This window comes from Hemiscyllium ocellatum, chromosome 18, assembly GCF_020745735.1.
Source record: "Hemiscyllium ocellatum isolate sHemOce1 chromosome 18, sHemOce1.pat.X.cur, whole genome shotgun sequence".
In the NCBI taxonomy this organism is placed as follows: domain Eukaryota; kingdom Metazoa; phylum Chordata; class Chondrichthyes; order Orectolobiformes; family Hemiscylliidae; genus Hemiscyllium; species Hemiscyllium ocellatum.
Genome location: NC_083418.1, coordinates 49729545 through 49756931, shown reverse-complemented (window position 1 = coordinate 49756931; position 27387 = coordinate 49729545). Strand labels below are relative to the sequence as shown.

Sequence of the window (27387 nt, the reverse complement as noted above, 5' to 3'; positions counted from 1 at the left end):
AAAATTCAGAACAAATTGAAGTTATAATAGTTAAATTCAAAATTTGAGACATGTTCAAAAAAATTAAGTTCATTGCAAAAAGGAGTGCAATATATTTCATAATTAAAATTGCTCAATTTCTTCCTCTTCTTGATATTTTTGTTGCAAAAATGAAATATCCAGTAGTACTTTAATTTAACGAATGCCTTTCCCTTTTCCAGGTGGAATAGTCAACCATTTTAGGTTGATGCACATACAATTTTATCCAAGATCTTGTAAACTCTGTCATATTTTGAGAGACAATTTTAAAATTGCAACAATATCAACATTAAATAATGGCTCTTTCTTCTAATCAACTACTTTACCACCCAATGCTATAGAGTCTTAACTGCCAAATATGCATTTCAATTATTGATTCTGTGCTGATTGTGACAATATATTATTGTGAATTTTATAGTAAAACATGAAAAGTAAAATGAAGAAATGCTGATTGTACCTGTTATATTTAGCTTAATTGTTTTATATAATGTTGTATCTGTGGCAGGATGTATTACTTCACAAATATATACTGCTTCATGATCGTCATTAATAGTTGGTATAAAATACAAAGCACTGGCAACAGTGTGCGTGTGGTCTTTATATTTCAGCTCAGTTATGCTGTGGGTATACTTGTGTTGCCCTGGTTCTGTTATTTCAATGAACCCTGTTCCTTCTGGTTGAACCATCCCAATCTTTTTTCTTATTGAGTTCTTTTCTTTGTACCAGTTGATAGCCAGCGGTCTAGGTTTAAATCCATTGATTGGGCAAGTCACAGCAAGCACTTCTTCGTGAATAATACATCCTGGTATCACTGGATCAGTCATTCTTGGTCCGACTTTTTTTATATAAAGGAAAGAAAATACAATCATGTTTAAAAGTTGTGAGAATTTATAAACATAGGCTACTTAAAATTAGCGAGTTTTGAGAAGATTTGTAGGTCAGGTTGAGGTTCTGGATGTAAGTTTGCTTACTAAGCTGGTTTCCAGATGTTTCTTCACCCCACTAGGTAACATCTTCAGTGGCCCTTCAGGTGAAGCACTGGTGTTAATTCCTGCTTTTTATTTATATCTTTGGCTTGGTGATGTCATTTCCTGTGGTGATATCATTTTCTGTTCTTTTTCTCAAGGGTGGTAGATGGGGTCCATCGAACACCCCCGAGAAAAAAAAAGGAAATGACATTACCACTGGAAATGATGTCACCAACCCAAAGAAACCCAAACATATCAACAGAAAGCAGGAATTCTCAACAGTGCTTCGCCCCGAGGGCCACTGAAGATGGTACCTAGTAGGGTGATGAAACGTCTGGAAATGAACCTTCCAGCTCAGCGAGCAAACCTACATCCAGCGACTTAAAATTAAACCTGACAATTATATTATCTATAGTATATTAACCATAAAAAGACAATTCAGAAGTCCTGATCTTTTTTCAAAAATACTGCTAATATTGGTGTGCGGGATTCAAACTAGGCCATAGACTGGTCTGCTGGTCTCACTGAATGTTATAACACAACCAGGAATAGAATTTTAAAACATGGCCTGTACTACTGCATTCTTATTCAGCAGATTGGACACAACACAAAATATTGCAAAAGTGCAGTTATTAAGGCTCAAATTTTAAAAGGATGCATCAACTTACAGGAAATGGTCAAAGGAGAAAAAAGAAAAACAGTGTAAATGCTCAAAAATAACTTTGTAAACATTTTAATCTTCACAAATGCAGTACGGAAGAAAAATGTAAGCAAGAGTTAATCTACGGAATTTGAAAGCAAACATGGGCAAAGATCTTGTTCTTTAGAAGAATCTCTCAAACTTAGGCATCAGTACCATATATCTGCTAACTAGATTGAGATTCCATATCATAAGGTGTTGTCTTGCTGACGCAGGTCAAGAGTTTTCCCAACATTATAGACCTTTCACTGCATACAAATTGATACTCTGCAGAGCAGAAGTCAAATGACTGAAAGCATTGTGGAACACTTCCAAGTACTTGATTTCATAAACCACCATGACAGAAACAGGACTACTTTCTTCACACAGATTGGGCTTCAGGTCTTGACACATCACCCAAATCTTTGCTTGTCCTCCTCTACTTTGGAAAATAAAACTTTGTCATACAAACCAGTGTAAGTACTGAAAAATGCAATTTGTTGATGTAATGAGCAGCACATTAGTACAGGTATAAAGAAAAAGTGTAACCACCCAAGTGAAATGATGACTGTTCCTACCATTAGGACTGCTATGTGTGTTGCCTGGTGTCAACAATCTTTTGTGAAATCTTATAGTTTTATAACTGATTCCTGCTAACCTTTTAATCATGTCATATGCAAGCAGAGGCAGATGTTCTTGGTCATTTGAAAGATGATGGGCCATGATCTTTATTCGAGTCACAGAGATGTACAGCTTGGAAACAGACCCTTCGGTCCAACCGTCTATGCTGACCAGATATTCCAACCCAATCTAGTCCCACATGCAGTACCTGGCCCATATCCCTCCAAACCCTTCCTATTCATATACCCATCCAAATGCCTCTTAATTGTTGCAATTGTACCAGCTTTCACTACTTCCTCTGGCAGCTCATTCCATACACATACCACCCTATGTGAGAAAAAGCTGCCCCTTAAGTCTCTTTTATATTTTTCCCCTCTCACCCTAAACCTATGCCCTCTAGTTCTGGATGCTCCAACCACAGGGAAATGACTTTGCCTATTTAACCCTATTCATGCCCTTCATAATGTTGTAAACCTCTATAAGGTCACCCCTCAGCCTCCGACACTCCAGGGAAAACAGTCCCAGCTTGTTCAGCCTCTCCTGACAGCTCAAATCCTCCAACCCTGGCAACCTTCTTGTAAATCTTTTCTGAACCCTTTCAAGTTTCACAACATTTTTCTGATAGGAAGGAGACGAGAATTGCACGCAATATTCCAACAGTGGCCTAACCAATGACCTCTACAGCTGCAACATGACCTCTTCTTACTGTTCACATCATTATTTATTTTCTTGTCATTTCATTCAAAAATTGAGCAGTGTTTTTTCTAAATTTAGAAGTAATAAATATAGATTGCTACTTAAAAAGGTACAATACCACATTCCAATAATATGGGAAAGTACCATAAATGGGATTACATGTGACCAAATGGCAGAGGTACTGAATAGGTACTTTGCATCAGTCTTCCTGGTGGAAGACACCAATAGCATACCAGAACTTCATGAGTCCGAGTTTACAGGTGAGTTCAGTAGCTGTCACTAAACAGAAGGTGCTGGGGAAGCTGAAAGGTCTGAAGGCAGATAAACCACCCAGACTGGATTGACTACATTCAGCATTCTGAAAGAGATTGTAGAGGCATTAATTTGATTTATTACTGTCACATGTATGGAAGTAAAATGGAAAGTATTGTTTTGCATGCTAACCAGACAAATCATACCTTAAGATTATAATTTTAATGTGAAACATCACTGTGTTTTGAGTCGCACAGCCACAATGCAATTATTCAAAATGTTTTAGCTTGATAGTCACAGGTGAAGTGCCAGAAGACTGGATGTTGGCTAACGTGGTGCCACTGTTTAAGGAGAGTGGGAAGGACAAGCCAGGGGACTATAGACCAGTGAGCCAGATGTCGATGGTGGGCAAGTTGTTAGAGGGAATCCGGAGGGACAAGATGTACATGTATTTAGAAAGGCAAAGACTGATTAGAGATAGTCAACATGGCTTGTGAATGGGAAAATCATGTCTCACAAACTTGATTGAGTTTTTGAAGAAGTAACAAAGAGGATTGATGAGGGCAGAGTGGTAGATGTGATCTATATGGACTTCAGTAAGGTATTCGAAAAGGTTCCCCATGGGAGACTAGTTAGCAAGGTTAGATCTCACAGAATACAGGGAGAACTAGCCAATTGGATACAGAACTGGCTCAAAGGTAGGAGACAGAGGTGGTAGTGGGGGGTTGTTTTTCAGACTGGAGGTCTGTGACCAGTAGAGTGCCACAAGGATCGGTGCTGGGTCCACTACTTTATATAAATGATTTGGATGCGAGCATAAGAGGTACAATTAGTAAGTTTGCAGATGACACCAAAATTGGAAGTGTATTGGTCAGCAAAGAGGGTTACCTCAGATTACAACAGGATCTTGATCGGATGGGCCAATGGGCTGAGAAGTGGCAGATGGAGTTTAATTCAGATAAATGGGAGGTGCTGCATTTTTGGAAAGCAAATCTTAGCAGGAATCATACACATAATGCTAAGGTCTGAGGGAGTTTTGCTGAACAAACAGGCCTTGGAGTGCAGGCTCATAGCTCCTTGAAAATGGAGTCGCAGAGAGATAGGATAGTGAAGGCGGCGTTTGGTATGCTTTCCTTTATCGGTCAGAGTATTGAGTACAGGAGTTGGGAGGTCATGTTGCGGCTGTACAGGACATTGGTTAGGCCACTTTTGGAATATTACGTACAATTTTGGTCTCCCTCCCGTCAGAAAGATGTTGTGAAACTTGAAAGGGTTCAGAAATGATTTACAAGGATATTGCCAGGGTTGGAAGATTTGAGCTACAGGGAGAGGCTGAACAGGCTGGGGCTGTTTTCCTTGAAGTGTTAGAGGCCGAGGGGTGACGTTTTAGAGGTTCACAAAATTATGAGGGGCATGGATAGGATAAACAGACAAAGTCTTTTCCCTGGTTGGAGGAGTCCAGAACTAGAGGGCATAGGTTTAGGGTGAGAGGGGAAAGATATAAAAAGGGACCTAAGGGGCATCTTTTTCACACAGAGAGTTGTACGTGTATGGAATGAGCTGCCAGAGGAAGTGGTGGAAGCCGGTACATTTGCAACATTTAAAAGGCATTTTGATGGGTCTATGAATAGGAAGGGTTTGGAAGGATATGGGCCGGGTGCTGACAGGTGGAATTAGATTGGGTTGTGATAACTGGTCGGCATGGGCAGCTTGGACCGAAGGGTCCGTTTCCGTGCTGTACGTGACTCATGAACAGGTTGTTTTACTGTTATAACCATTACTGCTTCTGCCATAGCCAAAACAGTGAATTGAATAGGTTATTAAAACCTGTCATATTACAATCAACAAGTGGAAACATGTTTGCATTCTACATGAAAGGTAACGTAGTGCTATGATTCTCTGGTAAAAATGATGATAAAGTTGAGGTCAAAATCAAGATTTGTGAAACAACTTCGACAACATAAATAATTGTTCTATCTATTCCAGTGATGTCAAAACTGTATTTTTGCCCAACTATGTACAGGATTGAAATTACAAGAAATTTAGTAGTAACTGTGGTCATTCATACCATTGTCGGAGAGAAGTCAAAACAAATTACTTTTTTTTTAACAGCATGAAGTATATGCTTAATAATCCTTAAATTCTCAAAAACGCAATCATTTTCTTGTTAAGGCATGCTTATGCCTTTACTCCATCATTTTATTTATAGTCTTGAGGCTCCCAATGTTTATTTTGAGAAGACTCTTCAGCTAATAAAGTGGTTGCCAACTCTTCAGCTAAACGCACACGATTAAGGATTTATTCACCAATGAGTAACAATGGAACATCCACACTCTACTGAATTTCCTGTCATTTCAATCCTGTACATGGGTGGGCAAAAATTCAGTTTTGACATCCCTCTCTCAATATTGAACTGTTGCTTTATTTATTGTCCAACTGCTCCTATAATAAGGTTATGCAATATGAAACAGAAGGGCAGTGGAAACAGAGGATGTACAGGCTGAATAGGCTGGGGCTATACTCCCTGGAGCATCAATGGCAGAGGTATATAAACCTTACAGAGGTTTATAAAATCATGAGTGGCATGGATAGGGTGAATAGACTAGGTTTTTCTTCCCAGACCAAGGAAGTCCAGAAGTACAGGGCATAGAGTTTAAGGGGAGAGGGGAAAGATTTGAAAAGGACTTCAGGGCAACTTTTTCACGCAGAGTATGGTGTATTTATGGAACGAGTTGCCAGAGGAAGTGGTGGAGGCTGATACAATGACAACATTTAAAAGGCATCTGGATGGGTACATGAATAGGAAGGGTTCAGGAGGGATACAGGCCAAATGCTAGCAGATTAATTTAGATTATCTGGTTAGCATGGATGAGTTGGACCAAAGGGTCTGTTTACACACTGTACAACTCTCTGACTTCATAAAGTGTATATAATGAGATGGATAAAACATAAATGGTCAGAACAATTTGGGGTTTAGTAAGCCAGTGACCAGTTTTCTTGCCTTGTGCAATGGTAGATCAGTTTACCCATGATATTCTGGAAACCATCCTACAACAAGATAGTTGCATGTATGTTTCTGCAAAAGTATAGGTTAAATTGCCATAGTTCCAGAGAACCATACAGCTTCCCACTCATAAAAGAGAGATGACTGGTGGTGAGGGAAAGGGAGAGGTCAAGAAAACAGGATCTTCATGGTAACCTCAGCTGGTGTGGGAATCGAATCTACATTACTGGCTCATTTGGCATCACAATCCAGCTATCTAGCTAACTAAACTAACCAAGCCCCATGTGCAAGTATACATGCATACCTCTGTGTTAACAACATTTCTTTGGATATATATTTGATTGGCAATCACTTTAATTTACTTACCACCTTCAACTTTCAGACAAGTCTTCCTAATTATAGGCATATTGAGAGTGCTATGGTGGACTTTAACCTGGAGGACAGCTCCATTATCAGTTTCAATATCAGGCCAGAACAAAACTTTGCAATTCACACTGGAGCTACCATCATTGTTGCATTTAACAGTTGGCACCTTAAACTTGAAGGATTTATCCTCTTCTTCAGTTTGATATGTATAGTTTGAAATAAGTTTCTTCTGCTCATCTCCTCCTGAATTCTGTAGGGTCTGAGGTGTAGGGCTCCATAAATAAATTTCCTTTGGTGCTCTATCATCTCTTCTTTGTAACAACCAACTAATAGAAACGTTCTCAGGCCTATATCCAGAAATCTGACAATTCAGAAGAGCCTCTTGAAAATGTATAAGTCTTGGAGGTTGGCTGATATCAGAAACTTTTGGAGGAACTAAAAATGAAATATTTAGATATTTATCCACTGTTTGCCACAGGTTCAGTCATTTCAAAACATCAACATTAATCCATCGTATGACAGAATACTTTTACTGGAATAACAAAGATCATCAACAGTAGTTTCATTTATAAACAGTAATGAAATTAAAATATCATCTCTTACTGAAAGAAATTTGTCTTGACCAAAATAATCATTAGTCTCCTTAAAGTTAAAATAAAGTTCTAGGAGATGGGGAGTCATAAACAAACAAATCAGATCATCCACCAAATATAAAATTAAGGCTAAAGTGCAAAAAGTTCAGGACCAAAGGACAGAAATACATCAACAAACAGAACAGTAGAGATCAGTAATGTATGGTGGAAGCCAGCATTTCACAACATAGTGAGAAAGATCATCCAAGCTAAAGAGAGAGATCCACAAAGAAAAACAGGTAAACAGAGAAGTATGAGGAGAAAAATCAGTAGACATAAGATCAGGCAACAAACACAATGTGAAAGTCACAAATCTCCCAAAGAGATAGAGATAACTAAATTGAAACACACCATTTGCACAAAAGATAGACAAGCTGTGGTGAATTTCAACAAAGTTGAATCAGACAGATACAAACATCAACAGATCAGTTTATGAGCTCAAAATATATTAAGTTAAAAATCACACAACACCAGCAGACTTATTTGGAAGCACTAGCTTTTGGAGCACTGCTCCTTCATTAGTCAGCCCGTAATCACCTGTTGAAGGAGCAGTGCTCCGAAAGCTAGTGCTTTCAAATAAACCTGTTGGATTTTAGCCTGGTGTTGTGAATTTTAACTTTGTCCACCCCAGTCCAACACTGGCTCCTCCAAATCAAAAATATATTAAGAAGGGTATGAGAAAGTTCTGAAAACAAAGATGTGACAGCATGACTGCTCACACAAGACTAGGGTAGCAAAGAAGTGGGACATTTTTGAGCTTCTTTCCATGCATTTAATTTGCTTCTCAGTTCAGTGCTGTTTCATTTTGAGTCAAATGCTGAAGGCAGAGAACAAAACTGCAGGATACTTTAAAGATAATTACATTTCCTCTTTTGCTGGACATTGTAGCTTTAAACTGAGTTGTTCAGATAATGAACAGCACTCAGATATAAACAAAGTAGCATTCAGTCACAGAATAAAAATTATTACGTTGTCACACTATTATTCATCAATCATTTACAATTTCTTAAAATTTTACTGAAAATCTGAAGCTTGTTTTATGAGCAAATGCATGATGTTGGGTCTCCTTAGCTAAACATTGCACTAAGATCATTAATGCTGCTTGTTGTATAATTTCAGTTTCAACTCTGATATAATCAGATGCAGCCCTGTTCCAAGGAAAACACTGTAAACAAAAACTTCAACAGAGATGAACCATCATACTACAAAGCAAGAATTATCTAATAATTTGCAGTTGCTGTACTTGTAAAGTGAATTGAAGGATGCATTACCTTTTTTAAGGTACTTGAAGTACACAAAAAATCCAATGCCCGCAATTGCTGTACATGCCAATATGCTAACGATGACACATCCAGTTATTATCCCTACTGGTACAACAACTTCTGGCTCTGTAGGTAACAAACAGTTGTTTTGAAGTGAATAGCAAAATAGAACAATATCTGAAAATTGAGACTTATTCCAAGACAATGGTTTGAAGTATTTAAAACTAAAAAAATGCATTGTAAGTTGATAAAGATCGTTGAACATTTCATGTTAAAGAGTCTTCACAGTTCTAAATAACATGAGTTTATTTCCAGCAGCTGTTGGTTAGCATTTTCAGCATTTCTCGAATTCACATGAGCTCCAGAACGTGAAGATTTATACAAATAAATTCTTCAGCATCATCAAGATGTTGAATACGAAAAAAGGGGGAAAAGTTGTATGTGAACTCAGCAGACATTTAACAACAGACCGTAATAGCTATTGCAACCTTAATAAAAAGGAAGAGATCTGCTAATGCAAATGTTGGTACCTTAGAAACAGAGAAAGAAGGAATTATGGAGAAGAAATGGCAACGATTATGAACAAATAGTTAGTCTCTGTGTTCACAACAAAAGATACAAGTTACATAGAAAAAAGACAGGAATCCAGACACAAGAAAGTGTGAGCAAAATTAAGTTAATTAATATGAGCAAAGACATGAAATTGAAGAAATTTCAGAGGCTTAAATCCAACAAATTGGCAAATTGGTCAAATGGACAAACACTTGGCAGATGAATTTCAATACAGAGAAATGTAAGGTACTGCATTTTTATAGAAGAAACATAGAGAGACAATACAGGATCCATGCTAGAACTTTGAGGGAAGGACAGGAGCAGAGGACCTTGAGGTTCAGAAGCACAATTGTGGCCAAGGTGCAATTGTTAAGGCAGCTTATAAGATCCTTGAATTTGTAAACAGAGGCACTATCAATGTGAGTCCAGGTGGATATGTTGCTTGTCCAGTGAGAGGGTCAATGATGTCACGGAATAATTGCAAAATGTTCTTCTTGGGAGGATGAATAGTCAGGGTTTGTGTTCCAAATTAGTACTAATAACATGGGCAGGAAGGGGGATGATGTCCTGTAATCAAAATTGAGGGAGTTATGGAGAAAAATAGCAATCAGACTTCTAAAATATTAATCTCCAGATTATTCTCAGGTAGATATATCTTGACTAGAAACCTCATGAAGGAAGGACACCAGGATTGACTTTCGGAAAGATGGCGTCTGTACAAGTCAGATAGCTTGCCCCTGACAGAATGCAGGGCATTTTACTGGTGAGGGTTTAAAAAAAATCAGCAGGGAATGGGGACAGAAGATAGAAAGTAATATCAGGGTACATAAAGTGCCAAGACAGGCTGATCATGCTGAACTAGAGAAAAATAAGTTTGAGTGAAGTCTGAAAAAAAACAAAAGTAAAGTAATGAAGTCTAAACCAGAATTAATCTGTATGTTTGTGAATTCATAGAACATTGTTAACAAACTTGGGGAGTTACAGCTACAGATTATCACTTGGAATTAGGATGTCTCAGTAAGAACAGAAACCTGTGTCAGGGAAGGACAAGTATAAGTGATAAATATTCTTGGTTACAAGGTGTTCATAAATATAGGAAAGAAAGTAAAAGGAGGGTAGTGTTTCAGGTTAAGAAACAAATTGTGATAGGATCTTTCAGAGGTGAAGGACAGAATTAATTTGGTGAGACCTAAGGAATAAAAAGGGTGCAACTGCATTACTTAGTGTAGACTACAAAACACCGAGTGGGAAAGATACAGACAAACAAGTCTGCAGGGAAAATGATAGAGAGATGCTGACAATGAGCAGTCATAAAGAAGGACTTTAATTAGCGATATATGAACTGGGATAATGCTACTGTAAGGGACAGTGAGGAGCAACCATTCCTAGATTGTGTTCAGGAGAATTGCTTATCATAGTATGTGTTTAATCCAACAAGAAACAAGGTACTGCTAAACCAATTTCTAGATTTATGCAGCCGCCCTGATTCTCAGGTGACAGTGGAGAACAGTGATCTTCTATCATAAGGTTTAGGACGATAGTAGAAAATGACACTGGTCACCCAGGGAAAGAATAACCAACTAGTAAGAGAACCAGTAAGGTTAGACTAGGGAAACCCAGTGGATGTGGTCTATCTAGACTTTCAAAAGGCCTTTGATAAGGTGCCACACGGGAAGCTGCTGAGCAAGGTGAGGGCCCATGGTGTTCGAGGTGAGCTGCTGGAATGGATTGAGGATTGGCTGTCTGACAGAAGGCAGAGAGTTGGGATAAAAAGGTTCTTTTTCGGAATGGCAGCCAGTGACGAGCGGTGTCCCACAGGGTTCAGTGTTGGGGCCACAGCTATTCGCATTATATATTAATGATTTGGATGAAGGGACTGGGGGCATTCTAGCGAAGTTTGCAGATGATACGAAGTTAGGTGGACAGGCAGGTAGTACTGAGGAAGTGAGGAGGCTTCAGAAGGATCTAGACAGTTTGGGAGAGTGGTCCAGGAAATGACTGATGGAATTCAACAATCCCAGGATCCTCAGTCGTTCCTCATATACGAGGTCTTGCACTTTGGCAAAAAGAATAAAAACATAGACTACTTTCTAAATGGTGAGAAAATTAGTAAAGCCAAAGTACAAAGGGATCTGGGAGTGCTAGTCGAGGATTCTCTAAAGGTAAACATGCAGGTTGAGTCCGTGATTAAGAAAGCGAATGCAATGTTGTCACTTATCTCAAGAGGGTTGGAATATAAAAGCAGAGATGTGCTACTGAGACTTTATAAAGCTCTGGTTAGGCCCCATTTGGTGTACTGTGTCCAGTTTTGGTCCCCATACCTCAGGAAGGAAATACCGGCACTGGAACGTGTCCAGTGGAGATTCACACGGATGATCCCTGGAATGGTAGGTCTAACATATGAGGAATGGCTGAGGATCCTGGGATTGTATTCATTGGAGTTAAGGGGAGACTTAATAGAGACGTACAAGATAATACATGGCTTGGAAAGGGCGGACGCTAGGAAATTGTTTCCATTAGGTGAGGAGACTAGGACCCGTGGACACAGCCTTAGAATTAGAGGGAGTCAATTCAGAACAGAAATGCAGAGACATTTCTTCAGCCAGAGGGTAGTGGGGCCTGTGGAATTCATTGCCACGGAGTGCTGTGGAGGCCGCGACACTAAATGTCTTCAAGGCAGAGATTGATAGATTCTTGTTGTCTCAAGGAATTAAGGGCTACGGGGAGAACGCTGGTAAGTGGAGTTGAAATGCCCATCAGCCATGATTGAATGGCAGAGTGGACTCGATGGGCCGAATGGCCTTACTTCCACTCCTATGTCTTATGGTCTTAACCAACCTCAAATGGAGAAAGAACAGCGTTGGACTGAATAGACTGCAACCACTGATTGAAGATAGTCCACCACCAAAGAGAAGAGTGAAGATATATTTTCTCAAAAGAAAAAAGGGGAATACAAACAAATCTAGAGCTCCCTGGATGACAAATGGTAGAGATTGAAATTAAAGTTGAAGAAGAAAAATTATGTTTATGATGTGTAAGGTAGTAAATGCAATTGAGAACCAGCGAACATAATTAGTTCAAAAGCGGGGGAGGGGGCAAGGAATTCAAAAAGAAGCATGCAATTAACAAAGTGAAATACCAAAAAGCCTTCCATAAGCACATCAACAGTAAAAAGGTGATAAAAGGAGAAGGAAGGTCAATTAGGGACCAAAAATAGGGGTTTACACACAGAAGAAAGAGGCATGACTGATATGCTAGATTAATACTCTACAAGTATATCTGAGGTAGATGCTACCCAGGCCATGGTTAATCAGGACTAAACTCAATCTAGAGAGCTTATAAATCAATAGAGAGACATTAATTACATTTTCAGACTTGGTGAAACATTTGAATCAGATGAGATGCATTCAAAAGGTGAAGGGAATGAGAGTAGACATTGCAGAGGTACTTGCAAAAGTCTACCCTGGATCCAGGACTTGCGTAGGACAACGAGAGAATTGCAAACATTGTGTCCTCGCTCAAAAAACGTTTGGAACAATCAGTGCAAAAATTACAGACCACCCAAAATGTATATTTGCAATGATAGGGAAATTTCTAGAAACAATTATTCAGAATGGAATTAGTAGGCAAAATGAAAACTGCAGTTTAACTGGAACAATCAGCATTGATTTGTTCAGAGAAAAATCATGTCTATCTAACTTGCAGTATTTTTGAACAGGTAACATCAAGCGTTGAGGAGGCTGTTGATGCACAGTACATGGATTTGCAAAAGGCTTTACCACACAGCAGACTTGCAAAGCACGTTTTAGGTCATGCAGTAAGATGCAAACAAAAATTAGGTGAGGGATAAGAAATGGTTAAATGGTTTGTTTTTGGGCTTGAAGTTTTGGAGTTGAGAAAATTGGAGAATGAGAGAAATTCAGAGTTAATAATTGTAGACAATAGTAACTGGGGCCTTTGCTTTTCCCATATGTAAATAAATTGTCTCCCCCTCACTGTCCCTAGATGTTGGTGTGAAGAAGAGCAATGCAGAACTTCTAAAGGCCATTGATGGTGCATTGGGCAAACAGACAGCAAAGAACGTAAAACATAGAACATTACAACGCAGTACAGGCCCTTTGGCCCTCTATGTTGCGCCAATCTATGAAACCAATCTGAAGCCCATCTAACCTACACTATTCCATTATTATCCATATGTTTATCCAATGCAGAGAAGTGGGAGTTAATACATCTTAGTACAAAGAATAGAGAGAGAGTAATGTAAAACAGTATTATTCTAAAGGGTGTGCAGGAACAGGTGTGTGTATATAAAGATAAGTCATTAAAAGGTAGCAGGTCAGTTCATGATAGTTGTTAACAAGGCATACAATTTTCTAGGTTTCATTAATGGGTCATTGTGCATAACAGATGGATGCTGGGCTGATCATATAAAGGACCCAAGTTGTACATCATCTACAGTATTGTGCACAGTTCTGGGCACCTCACCCTAAGACAGATGTGATTACACTAAAGAGTTCATAGAAGAGATTTATGAGAATATTCCAGGATGAGAAACCGTAGGGACAGTTTTTTTCAGACAGAGGAGATCTGAAAGAACATTTTAGTATGTTGAGACACTTTGTAAGAGGATTGAGAATCAGAGGCAACAGTTTTTAAAAATTTGCAAGAAGAAACAAATTCACAATAAGAATAAACTGTTCTACACAGTGAATGACTAGGATCTGAAATGTTCTTCCGAGAAGTGTGATGCAGACAGGTTCAATTGAAGCATTCAATACAGTATTACATGATTATTTAAATAAAAGTAAAAGGTAAAACCACCATAGGGCTACATTTCGAGAAAGAGAGCAAGAGAGCGCGTGAGATAGTAACCTCTCATCACTGTATATTGCAAACCTGCCATCTAGCAAAATATTTGGCATTGTTGTAATGTGGACCCAGGATCCTCCGTTTATTAGACAGTGACTTCAAGCAACTAATCCACACAGTACCAACATTAGAAAAAGAACACATGGTTGAGGAACAGCAAAGGATTGGAATTATTTTAAAACATTCAGAGAGCAGGTGCTGGCATGATGGGTCAAATAACAACCCTTCTGCATTGTAACCACTGAGTGTGAAGTATGAAAGTGCAGGTTAGTACGGTCAACGTATAGTCCTATTACTTAGGATTTTGTGTCAGCAACATTTGCAAAATGCAGGCAGACAGCATGGGTTCGTGTGGAACTGGAAGGAGAAAGAGTAACATGAGAAGAGAAAAATAAAATTTGATCACAAATCTCTCTCTGGAAATGATGTGACTGAAAAATAGCTAATTAGTTAGGTTGGAGTTGAAATTAATTTTGTTGGGATATTGGGAGAGTTCTTGCAGAAGAATGGTTTGAGGTTACGTAATAGATTTTTGTTCGTTTGTTTAACTAAGTTAGGAATCCTGGATCGTTCAAGATAACCTAGAATTAATATAAAAATATTAACACCACCAATTTCAATCACCTTGATGATAAACACCAAGAATGAAACTCAAATTACTTTAGTAATTTACAAATTAATTTACATAAGTAGTATCTTAAATCCAAATCCATCAACATGATGCTGAAAAGCAATCTTGCAGTCAGAAGCGGGGAATGTCACACTCTATGGAATGTGAAAGGTTGATTCTGAAGAAAGATGATGACAGAAAGTAAACAACTTTTGAAACATGTGTGGCAGAGGATAGTCAGTTGGAAGGATAGAAAGAAGTGATCGAGTTGGATCATGAATAGAATTCAAAAATCCAAAGGGCTGTTTACCCAACTTAGAAGGAAGAAGATTGAAAAGCAGATATTTGAAACAAATATACAACAACCTTCAAACAACTGGAGAAGTTAAGCATTAATAAGGCAGGAGAAGAAGAAAGACTAGATAGGTGGATAAAGTTGAAACAGGAGGACAGACTGATTAAAAGGGACAGAGGTAGCAAGACATTATCAATGTTTGCAGTATATTTATGCTGAAAACGAACAAATCATTAACAGCAAACCATTGTCCCAGCTTAAGTGATATGTTGGGAATATTGCCCAAGTTCCAAAGGTACTGGACAAGATTTTTGCTACTGTAGAGAGCTTTAGAGCATTTTAAATATAAGTTTGCTGAGATATGATCAGAAAACAAAGCAACAAATGAAGAGTACGTGGGACATTAGTGTAAAGCAGAACAAACAGCTTATTTTCCTAAGTAGTGAGAAAGCCAGAGAAGGAACATGAAATAATCTGGTTAACTGAATATTAAATCAAGTTAGGAAAGAAAGATTTCTTTAGAAAGCATGTGAAAAGACACTAGTTCTCAATTTAGAAGATATAACTTCCTCATTACAAGTTGCAGGTTACTTTGTATTTGTCAACAAAAAGTTGTCTTTTCTTCTAAGCAAAGTATGGCCCATTGCTACAACTGCCCCTTACTATTTAGAAAGCTAGCAGAAATTATGTAGGAACATAAAAGGGAGGTGAAGTATTTAACCAAAGTTGCCATTTCTTTCCCTGTAGCTAAAAAGAGCAAATCTCATGACACATTGTTTATTTTCAATGCTTTACCACTACAATAGAGCTTTTCAAAACTGTTGACAGTCAAACTTGTAGAAAGGCAACACACCCAATACAATTGCAATTCCTGAACTGCTCAGGGCTCTTCTGATAATGAAGTTTTCCTTCAAATTTTTCCAGAAAGCTCCACAGGCTATAACCATCATTTCACATTTTGCTCAGCTTTGTTGAAATTCCAAACTTGAAATTCAGTTTTGGAAAACTGGTCATTATAGAGAACTTTAGTCAAACTTAATGCAGCCATCAAACTCCAGAAACACAACTTTCAAGAAGGATTATTTACTTAACATAAATTTCAGATTACCACCTAAACAGAGGCACTGAAATTTCAGTTTAAATATATGAACCATATAAATCTTCAACCTGAAATTAAGACAGACAAAAGACCGTTCAGTTCAAAATTCCCCTTTGCCTCCTTCATCAGAGCCATTAACTGTAAACCACAGAAGAATTTCAAATGAATACTTTAACCTTCATGTATAATAACAGTACAATTTCAGTGTTTGTTTTATATCTGCATTTTCTAACATAAACCAGACTTCATGTACAAGTGCATCAAAATATAAAATATACCTTTGACAGTCAGCTGGGCTTCCAATTTTACGTCTTTATTAAGCGATGGGTGTTTGACATAGCAGATATAAATATTGCCATTGTCTTCCAGGGTGGGGCGCAATCTCAGTCGGCTGGAAACACTATAGGTTCCATTTTGATGTTGAACTGGGGATCCTGTGCAGATGTGTTGTGAAAGTATTCGTTCCTCATTTTTTGTTTTCTGTATCCAACCCATCTCAACTGAGACAGGATAGAAATCAACACTGTCACATTTCACTGATTTCTCCGTACCATGTTCAATTGTGATCGCAGTTGAAGATAAGCTTACCTTTGGCAGTGCTGCAAATAACAATACAGATCAAATGTTTAGTATTTCATGTGAATATTCACCTGTTCACACCTTTTGCTGATGTAATGATTGCGCAGATTGAAATGTCTGTTGTTCAAAATTTCCTTTCCTCACAACTCCTTTTGTACTTTTTGCTTCAGAGTCCCATACAATTTTGTCACTGGTGTGTCTACTCTCAAAGGGTGGTAACAGACTGTTAACTGAAGTATTATGTTTTGGACACTCCAGTCTGTTCCATAAAGTACAACTTTCAAGAGATAACTATGTTTTATTAAAATTATATTTTAGGAGACATAGTGGAACACTAGAATTAAAAAGTATCTATGTACTAATTCTGTTCTAATACTTGTATTGCTTGTGCTGTCATCTGCCTTTTGCAAAGATGTATTTTTATCTCATGGACAACCTCCTCCAATCTTACCTGTTGTTAGACCAATAGCACCCATTATTTTCAATCAGTCTACAGAGCTAATAAGATGAAGGCTGAACATACAAGTGTTGCTCCAGCTACCAAAACTGCACATTTCAAGCCTTATAGCTAGCCATGCTATGCTGTCTGTAATTCATCTGAACTGTTTTGAAAAAGCTAACTAATTGCTAAATGACTATGTTTTTAGTTCACATCCCCTTGTCACTAGCTTCTCCAAGAACAATTTTGAGAACAAACGTATTTGTCATAGAGTCATAGTCATAGAGACGTACAGCATGGAAACAGACCCTTCGGTCCAACTCGTCCATGTTCACCAGATATCCCAACCCAATCTAGTCCCACCTGCTAGCACCCAGCCTATTTCCCTCCAAACCCTTCCTATTCATATACCCATCCAGATGCCTTTTAAAATGTTGCAATTGTACTAGCCTCCACCACTTCCTCTGGCAGCTCATTCCATACACGTACTACCCTGTGCAGGGAAGAGTTGCCCCTTAGATCTCTTTTATATCTTTCCCTTCTCACCCTAAACCTATGTCCTCTAGTTTTGGACTCCACCACCCTGGGGAAGAGACTGTTTGTTTATCCTATCCATGCCCCTCATGAATTTATAAATCTCTAAGGTCACCCCTCAGCCTCTGATGCTCCAGCCTATTCAACCTCTCCCTACAGCTCAAATCCTCTGACCCTGGCAACATCCTTGTAACTCTTTTCTGAACCCATTCAAGTTTCAACAACATCTTTCCCAAACGGAGACCAGAATTGGATGCAAAATTCCAACAGTGGCGTAACCAATGTCCTGTACAGCCACAACATGGCCTCCCAACTCCTGTCCTCAATACTCTGACCAATAAAGGAAAGCATACCAAACACCTTCTTCATTATCCTATCTACCTGCGATTCCACTTTCAAGGAGCTATGAACCTGCACTCCAAGGTCTCTTTGTTCAGCAACACTTCCTGGGACTTTACCATTAAGTGTATAAGTCCTGCTAAGATTTGCTTTCCCAAAATGCAGCACTTCACATTTATCTAAATTAAACTCCATCTGTCACTCCTCAGCCAATTGGCCCATCTGATCAAGATCCCGTTGTAATCTGAGGTGACCTTCTTCCCTGTCCACTGCACCTCCAATTTTGGTTTCATCTGCAAACTTACTAACTATACCTCTTATGCTCACATCCAAATCATTTATATTTGTGTTCTTTGACTGCCTTTCTTTCAGAGTGCATCACAAAAGGTGGTCGTAGGGCTCAAAATGCATCATCTAGAGGCAGAGACCAGAGATGGAGAAGGTAACTAAAGGAACAATGTTTTTCTTGCTTCATTGAGCAAGTGGCCCTTCTGCTTTCAGGTTACTAGAAGCCAACATCATAACAATATTCTGACTTACATATCATGGCCTGACTGGCATGGAATTTCAGCCTAGTAGTAACATAGTCTAACTCATTTCTAATTCCTGTGAAGCAGCAACAATTGAATTCCTTCTTTGCTCAGTTGGGGGCAGATGACACATTATGATCTAGCAAGCACCAAACATGCTCATACCCGTAATTACAACTTTATCAAAGCTCAGGATTGATGGCTCAAAAAAAAGAACTGCATTAATATGTCACGATGGTGGCCGATTTGCTACACGTATGGACAGTTGCATGCAGGTGGTATTGACTGCGTTCACCTGACCCATTTTAAACTTTACGCAGTCACAATTCAGCAGATAATAAGAATCAGATAGTGAGTCTTACCTGAAACAGTCATTGAAGATTTTCCACTTCCATTGTCTGGGGTTATAAAAACAACGCAAGTGTAATCTCCTTCATCATCAAACTGGACTCTTGGAAGAAAAAGGGAAGCAATTCCTTTCTTCAACTGAGCGTCAATAATTCTAGCTCCTTCTCTGTATGGTGTATGTTTGCCTCCAACAAATTGATATATCTCTCGTCTCTGTGAATCTGGAGAACCAGATTTTTGGTAGAACCACTGAACTCCCATGCTTTTAAGGTCAAGATCTTGACTGTAGCCAGAAACTTGGCACTTCAGAACAATATCTTTATTTACAGTGGCTTTCACAGTTCCTGAGTTCATCGACACAATTAGGTCACCTTGTTCTGGAATAATCAAGATTAAGATAGTATATATAATTCATCCAACAGCCCAACTACTTTGATAAAGATGCTATCACTACAAAATGAACATTAAGTCTTGTATCTACCAAAGTGTTCTGTCATTTCTATAAATGCAGGATGTTGATGGAATTATTGAACACATTCAACGATAACGCACCAAGCATTGCAGAAAAGACACTAAAAACTTAACACTCAGGCAAAACAGGAGATGTCAAAAGATTGTACAAGGGTTTTCATAACAAAATGAGGCCCTATGAGGTATTTGCTAATGTCACTGGACGCGTAACCCAAAACCACAGTTCTGGGGAAAAGGGTTCAACTTCAATAGTGCAGACAGTCCAATCTGAATTCAATAAATAAAAATTTAAAATAGCTTAACAACAAAATGCAACACTGATGATAATTGTTTAAAAAAAACAACTCTGGCTTATTAATGTTGTTTAAGGAAGAAGACTGCTATTTTTGCCTGCTCCAGCCGACATGCAACTCCAGACCCACAGCAACTCTCCAGTGCTCCCTGGGCATTTAAGGATAGGCAAATAACTTTGGCCTGGCCAGATATGCCCACATCTCAACAATAAATATTTAAAACAAAGTACAGATAAAAATGTGGAAGGAGACTGTCTTTGACATGAAGAGAAAATGAGGTCAGAATTTCAACATGGGGTCAAACAGGACATTGCAGTTGTGAATAAGATGGCTCAAACTGAGACAAGGGCATTAGAGAGAATCCAACTAAGATATACTGTGGTAGAAGCAGTGGCTTAGTGATTTTCAGTTTAAAGAAATTGCAACCTGTGTTTTGACTGAACTGAATGTCAGACAAGCAAGCTGAGAGTGGCAGAGTTTGAAAAGAGCTGGGTGTCAGTGGTGTACATGTAGGCAAAGATAGTATGTCTTCATTCTATATCACCCAAACACCGTATAGTTGAAAATAAGGTTAGACCAAGGATAAATCCTCGAATATCTCCGGGGCCAAGTTGGACAGATGTAATCATTTTCATAACCATTTTGAGAAAAGAATACTAGCAACAAATATATAACTATAAAACATAAACATGCCAGCTGCTAAAATATGAAGGATAGCTCCTTTCCCTATTTCCATGTTCCAAAATGGTGCATTGTGACAAAGCAGCACTTAGTGAAAGTTTTACCCATTTGGCATTGTAACATTACCAACACAGTACATGACTGTTGAAACTGGGAGTTTCCACAATCAGTCAACACATAGGTTGAAGATAAAATTAACAGGAAAGAAAACAAGTAATAGACACAAGATATTCAGACAATTCATTATATTGGTTGCCTTGCATTTTCATGATGTTTAGCAATGGAGAGGCTGGATGAACTCAGGTTGTTTCCATTGGAGCAGGGAAGGGTGAAAGTGGATCCCGAGTGAGGTATGCAAGATTACATTGGGCAAGGACAGGGTGAATAGAAAGCAGCCATTCCCTTAATTAAACAGTCAATAATAACAGGGTGTGAGTTTAAAATGAAAGGAAGGAGGTTTAGAGGGGGTTTGAGACATTTTCTCTCACCATGAGGGTGGTGGACTGCACTGCACAGGAGGGCAGTTGAAGTGGGAAGCCTCATTACCTTTAAGAAGGTTCATGGATGAGCACCTGAACCATCATGATTTGGAGGTGCCAGTGTTGGCCTGGGGTGTACAAAGTCGAAAATCACAACACCAGATTATTGTCCGACAGGTTTAGTTGGAAGCACTAACTTTCAGAGCGCTGTTCCTTCATCAGGTGGTTGTGAAGAATAAGATCATAAAACACAGAATTTATAGCAAAAGTTTACAGTGTGATGCAACTGAAATTATACATTGAAAAAGACCTGAATTCTTTAAGTTTCTCATCATCAGTTAGGTCTCTCACCTTTTAGATTGAACATGTTGGTTTCAGTTCTTTCATATGCAAATTCCAGAACTTTTTTTAAAGTTATATTCTCAAGTGAACTTTAACAAAAGGTGTCATGTCAGTTCAGATCATGCCTTGAAGGTATGAGGCTGTCTGTGCACCCATGTTCAGACTGATTCTATTTCTAAAAAACTGATTTACAGAATCTTACATGGATTCATGCCGTTTTTGAGCAAAAACAAATGGAAATGTGCAGGTACAAATTCACTCCACAACCGTGTGTGTGATGGGGGGGGTTGGCGGGGGAATATGAATGTCTGTGAGACGGTGCATGTGAGAGTGTGGGGTGAGAGAGAGAGAGAGAGAGAGAGAGACAGACAGACAGAGACAGAGACACAGAAAGAGAGAGACAGAGATGCGGTAGGGTTACCTGTAGTGTGACATCAAACAAGGTCCCAGTTGAGGCCATCTCCGTGGGTACTGAACTTAGCTATCAGGCTCTGTTTGGCCTCAACCGGGACCCTGGGTTCATGTCACACTACAGGTGACCCCACTGCACTACAAATCTTTATCGCACATGCTTCTATAGATCTATAGACACACATAGACCCTCTCTTGTAACAAGCTCTCGCTCACACTTACACACACCCACACTCACCCTCTCATAGACTTACAACCTCTTTATACTCACACTAACACACATACACTCTCACAGACACACACACCATTCCATACACACACACGTTTGTGGGATGAATTCGTACTTGGAGAATTAAATTTTATTTTGCTCAAAAACTGCATGTGAGATTCTTTAAATCCCTTTATTAGATTAGAATCAGTCTGGGGCACAGACGGCCTCACACAGGGCACCTCACACCTTCACTGCATTGTCTGAGCTGATATGGCATCTATTGGTAAAGTTCACTTGAGAATGTAACTTTAAAAAAGTTCTGGAATTTACACATGAATGAACTGAAGTCAACATGGTCAATCTAAAAGATGAGAGACTTAAACAATCCAGGTTGTTTTCAATATATAAAGTCAGTTACATCACACTGTAAACTTTTGCTATAAATTCTGTGTCTTACAGTCTTATACTCCACAACCACCTGAAGGAGCAGCTCTCCGAAAGCTAGTGCTTCCAAATAAACCTGGTGAACTATAACCTGGTGTTGTGAGATTTTTTAAGTTTGAAATGTCATAACATTGAAGGCTAGGGGCCATATGTTAGCAAGGGGGAACTGGTGTAGATATAGATTATGGATTAGAGTGGTGCTCGAAAAGCACAGCAGGTCAGGCAGCATTCAAGGAGCAGGGAAACAGATGTATTGGGGCAAAAGCCCGAAACATCAATTTTCCTGCTCCTCGGATGCTGTGCTTTTCCAGCACCACGAATCTAGACTCTGATTTCCAGCATCTGCACTTTTGCCTAGTAGACTTAAAATAGCCTGTCTTTGGTGCAGACTCCATGGTCCTCTTGTGTTTTCCAGTGATTCACTGTCCTGTATTAAAAGCAGGCTGTGCTCATTTAGTTGATGGTGCTGGGTCTGAACCTGTGGACCTCAGATTGGCAGCTGTGGAGGGAGACCAAGATCCTATTGACCCAGAGGTCAAAAGCCAGCTGTCAAACAGCCTGCCACATATATTCTTGAAACACGTTATTCAAACCAATGTTATATTCGTAAAGAAAGTTTTTAAAAAGGTATAATTAAAACGCAGAAGTTCTGCAGAAAGATCACTGGGCCTCTACAGATGGTCAATTTCTGAGTTTCTCCAGCTTGAGGAAGAATTTAAGCTTTACACCCCAATTTAAAAAAAACATTAATCGGAGACCTTAGAAAGGAAGTGTGTGTCGCCTATTTTACCACCCGGGAAAATCCAAAGTACAAAAAGCCTGAACCTTTGCGCCAAGCCCTCCAGAAGTTGGCCGAACGGCCGCTCCTCCTATCCCCGACCTTTACCTGAGAGCGGTACCAGAGTCAGCAGCACGAACACCGGGACCAGCGGCGGCAGCGAGCTCCTCACCCGGCTCATGGTGTCTCTCTGTCTTCACTAACCCGGGCCCGAATCTCTCTCGTTGTAAACCCAACAACACGAACCAGCAGCTTCCGTTCCGCCCGAGTTTCACTTTCACCGAATTACGGCGGGGATTGGGCGGAGCTGAGCGCTCAACGTTCACCGCTGGAGGGTGCAGCGATTGAGGAGTCCACTTGGTGAAGATGGATCCAGCCCTAAGCACTCACATGAATGAATCATTGTGTACAACCATTTCTTTTAATAAGGAAATGTGCAGGCTCATTAAAACTACTGTTGGGTACAGCTGCTGAAATTAAATCTATTAAATGAAAATGACATCTATGTTTTTCGGTTGTTCTGGTTGGGGCATAAATGTTCTTCGAACCTACATTGCCCCATTCTATTTGATCATCTGTATTTCATGATTTGGACACTCTGGTGTAGGACAAGGGTGTACAAACTTAAAAATCACATAACACTAGATTATAGTCCAACAGGTTTATCTGGAAACACTAGCTTTCGGAGTGCTGCTCCTTCATCAGGTGGTTGTGGAGAATAAGATTGTAAGATAGAATTTATAGCAAACGTTTACAGTGTGGTGTAACTGAAATTATATATTGAAAAAGACCTGGATTGTTTGTTCAGTCACTAATCTTTGAGAATGACCATGTTGGTTTCATTTCTTTCATATGTAAATCACAAAACTTTTGTTTTAAATATTACATTCTCAAGTGAACTTTAACAATTGGTGTCATGTTGGCCCAGATAATGTATTGAAGGTGTTAGCTTCCCTGTGTGAGGCTGTCTGTGCCACAATGGTCAGACTGATTCCAATCTAAAAAACAGATTTACGGAATCTTACATGGATTCATGCAGTTTTTGAGCAAAGCAAAATGTATTTCTGCACCTACAAATTCACTCCACATACATATATATGTGTATGTGTGTGTTGGGGGGGGGGTGGAATAATGAGCGTCTGTGAGAGAGTGTGTATGTGTGTGAGTGTAAGTATAAAAGGGTGTAAATCTGTGAGAGGGTGTGTGTGGGAGTGTATGTGTGAGCATATGAGAGAGGGTCTGTAGGAGTATGTGTATGTCCATCTGTGTGTGTGTGTGTGTATAGTGCAATGGGGTCACCTGTATTGTGACATGAACCCAAGGTCCCGGTTGAGGCTATCCCCATGGGTACCCAACTTGGCTATCAGCCTCTGTTCTGCCACATTTTGTTGTTGCCTGTCCTGAAGGTCGCCTTGGAAGACAGTCACCCTTAGGTCCGATGGGGAGGGAACACTCCTGTCTGTTGATTGGTTTCGCCAATGTACCATGCCTTAAGGCATCCTTGCTTGCAGAATATGAGATAGACAATGTTGGCTGAATCACATGAGTACCACATGGGAGGTGTCCCCATGTATAATGGTGGTATCCGTGTCAACATTCTGACACATCTTGCAGCATCTACCGTGACAAGGTTGTATGGTATTGTCCTGAAAGCCGGACAGTTTGCTACAAGCAATGAACTGTTTGAGGTTTGGTGGCTGTTTAAAGGCAAAAAGTGGAGGTGTGGGGATAGTCTTGGCGAAGTGCTCATCCTCATTGATAACGTGTTGCTCAACTCATCGACTGCCAGTTCCAACATACCACAGCAAGGAACCACAATGACCTCCTCAGGAGACAGACACGAGTTGTAACCAACAGGGTACCCTTCGTTGTCCAGTATTTCCCAGGAGCTGAAAAAACTATGCCATGTTCTTCGCAGCTTGCAACACATTATTAATGAGGATGTGCACCTCGCCAAGACCTTCCCCACATGTCTACTTCTGCAAGACGTGTCAGAATTTCGACATGGATACCACCATTATGCGTGAGGACACCTCCCATCGTGTATGTGGCAGGTACTCATGCATTATGTATCTCTTATGCTGCAGGCAAGGATGCCCTAAGGCATGGTACATTGGCAAGACCAAGCAGAGGCTATGGCAACAGATGAATGGGCACCGCACAACAATCAACAGACAGGAGTGTTCCCTCCCAATTGGAGAACACTTCAGCGGTCCAGGACATTCGACCTCGGACTGACGGATGACTGTCCTCCAAGGTAGACTTCAGGACAGGCAATGAAAAGTGGTAAAGCAGAGGCTGATAGAAAAATTCAGTACCCATAGGGATGGCCTCAACTGGGACCTTGGGTTCATGTCGCACTACAAAAGACCCCATTGTACAAACACACACGCAGACAGACGGACACACTCCTACTCCTACACATACACACACTCACGCAGACCTTCTCTCATACGCCGGCACATACACTCCCATACAACCTCTCACAGACTTATACCTCTTTACACTCACACACATACACACTCTCTCTCACAGACACTCATAACCCATCCCCAACCACCCACCTCCCCGAAACACACACATACAGCCCCACATATATGTTTGTAGGGTGAATTTGTACTTGCAGAATCACATCTTACTTTGCTCAAAAACTGCATGAATCCATGTAAGATTCTGTAAGTCAGTTTTTTAAGATTAGAATCAGTCTGACCATTGTGGCCACAGACAGCCTCACACAGGGAAGCTAACACTTTCAATACCTTACCTGGGCTGACATGACACCAATTGTTAAAGTTCACTTGAGAATGTAACTTTTAAAAAACGTTTTGTGATTTACATATGAAAGAACTGAAACTAACATGGTCATTCTAAAAGACGAGAGACTGAACAACAATCCAGGTCTTTTTCAATATATGTAATTTTAGCTACATCACACTGTAAACCTTTGCTATAAATTCTGTGTCTTACAATATTATTCTCCTCAACCACCTGATGAAGGAGCAGTTCTCTGAAAGCTAGCGCTTCCAAATAAACTTGTTGGACTATAACCTGTTGTTGTGTGATTTTTAAATCTGTATTTCAGTTCATATTCACCTTAGGAAGTGGCAAGTATTTTAGATTAGATTAGATTCTCTACAGTTGGAAACAGGCCCTTTGGCCCAACAAGACCCCACCGACCCTCTGAAGAGTAACCCACTCAGACATATTTCCCTCTGACTAATGCACCTAACACTATGGGCAATTTAACATGGCCAATTCACCTGAACTGCACATCTTTGGACTGTGGAAGGAAACCGGAGCACCCCCATGCAGACACGGGGAGAATGTGCAAACTCCACACAGACAGTCACCCGAGGCTGGAATCAGCTCTGGGACCCTGGTGCTGTGATGCAGCAGTGGTAACCACTGAGCCACCGTGCCACCCATTATTGTATTCATGACAGAGCAAATGTTAGCATTTCCCAGGAGAAGATACATGACTATAACCACAAAAAGAAAAGTTCTTTAGACAGAGATTTTAATTAATTTGAGGAGGGATGGTCTACCACCTATCTCATCTATCTGCTCCACCCTCCTCTCTGATCTATCATCTTCTCCCTCATCTTCCTCTACCTATTGCATTCTCAGCTACCTTGCTCTCAACCCCCTCCCATTTATCTCTCAGCTCCCCACCCCCACCCACGTGCCTCATTCCTAATGAAAAACATATATCTGAAATGTCGATTCTCCTGCTCCTCGGATGCTGCCTGACCTGCTGTGCTTTTCCAGCAACATACTTCTGACTCTCAATCATATCTAGTCCAGTAGATTGTATCTGAGTTCTCCTTGACAACATTATCTTTTTCTAGTGTGAGTATGAATGAAAAATATTCATTTAGCGCTTTCCCTATCTCCTCTGACTCCATGCCCAACTTTCCACTATTGTCCTTGATTGGCCGTAATCATTACTCATTAAGGGCTTTTGCCTGAAATATCAAATCTCCTGCTCCTCGGATGCTGCCCGACCTGCTATGCTTTTCCAGCACCACACTCTTGACTGATCTAAGGTATCTGCAGTCCTCACTTTTTTCTAATCTTACTCTAGTCATTCTTTAATTCCTGATATACTAATAGAAAGCCTTAGGATTTTCCTTGCTCCTATCCACCAATGACTTCTCATGTCCCCTCCTGGCTCTTCTTAGTTCTCTCCTTAGGTCTTTCCTAGCTTACTCTCAAGCCCCTTAACTGAGCCTTCGTATCTCATCCTAACATAAGCCTTCTTCTTCCTTTTGAGGGTTGAGGAAAAATGACAGATGTTAAAGAAAATAATTCACAGCAAAGATATATCCCAATGAGTAAGAAGGATTCTGGAAAGGGGATAAGTCAATCATGGTTAATGAGGGAAGGTAAGGCTAGTACAAAATTAAAAGCAAATAAATATGTACAACATGGCAAAGATTCGTGGTAAACCAGAGGATTGGGAACATTTTAAAAAATAACAAAAAATGCCCAAAATATGTCACAAAGCTAGTCCCTTTTGTTGTCTGAAAGCTGTTCCTTGGTTCAAGGATATTCTGTCCTTGTTTTTTTTCCAAAACAGGCCGGG

The 27387-nt window shown here is 39.8% G+C and overlaps 1 protein-coding gene across 2 annotated transcripts in view; it reads right to left on the bottom strand.

Annotated features, from left to right (window-relative positions):
• LOC132824448 (uncharacterized) overlaps positions 1-23158 on the bottom strand; it is a 37610-nt gene extending 14452 nt beyond the window's left edge. The window contains exons 1-6 of one of the 2 annotated variants that reach the window (XM_060838964.1): positions 22911-23158; positions 18707-19069; positions 16202-16522; positions 8508-8624; positions 6605-7039; positions 476-853 (exon numbers count right to left, since the gene is read on the bottom strand). In XM_060838964.1, coding sequence (XP_060694947.1) covers positions 476-853; positions 6605-7039; positions 8508-8624; positions 16202-16522; positions 18707-19069; positions 22911-22983 — 1687 coding nt within the window. In that variant the 5' untranslated portion in view covers positions 22984-23158. The remainder of the gene's footprint in view (positions 1-475; positions 854-6604; positions 7040-8507; positions 8625-16201; positions 16523-18706; positions 19070-22910) is intronic. The other variant, XM_060838965.1, reaches the window with a different exon arrangement.
• Positions 23159-27387: the final 4229 nt, after the last annotated feature.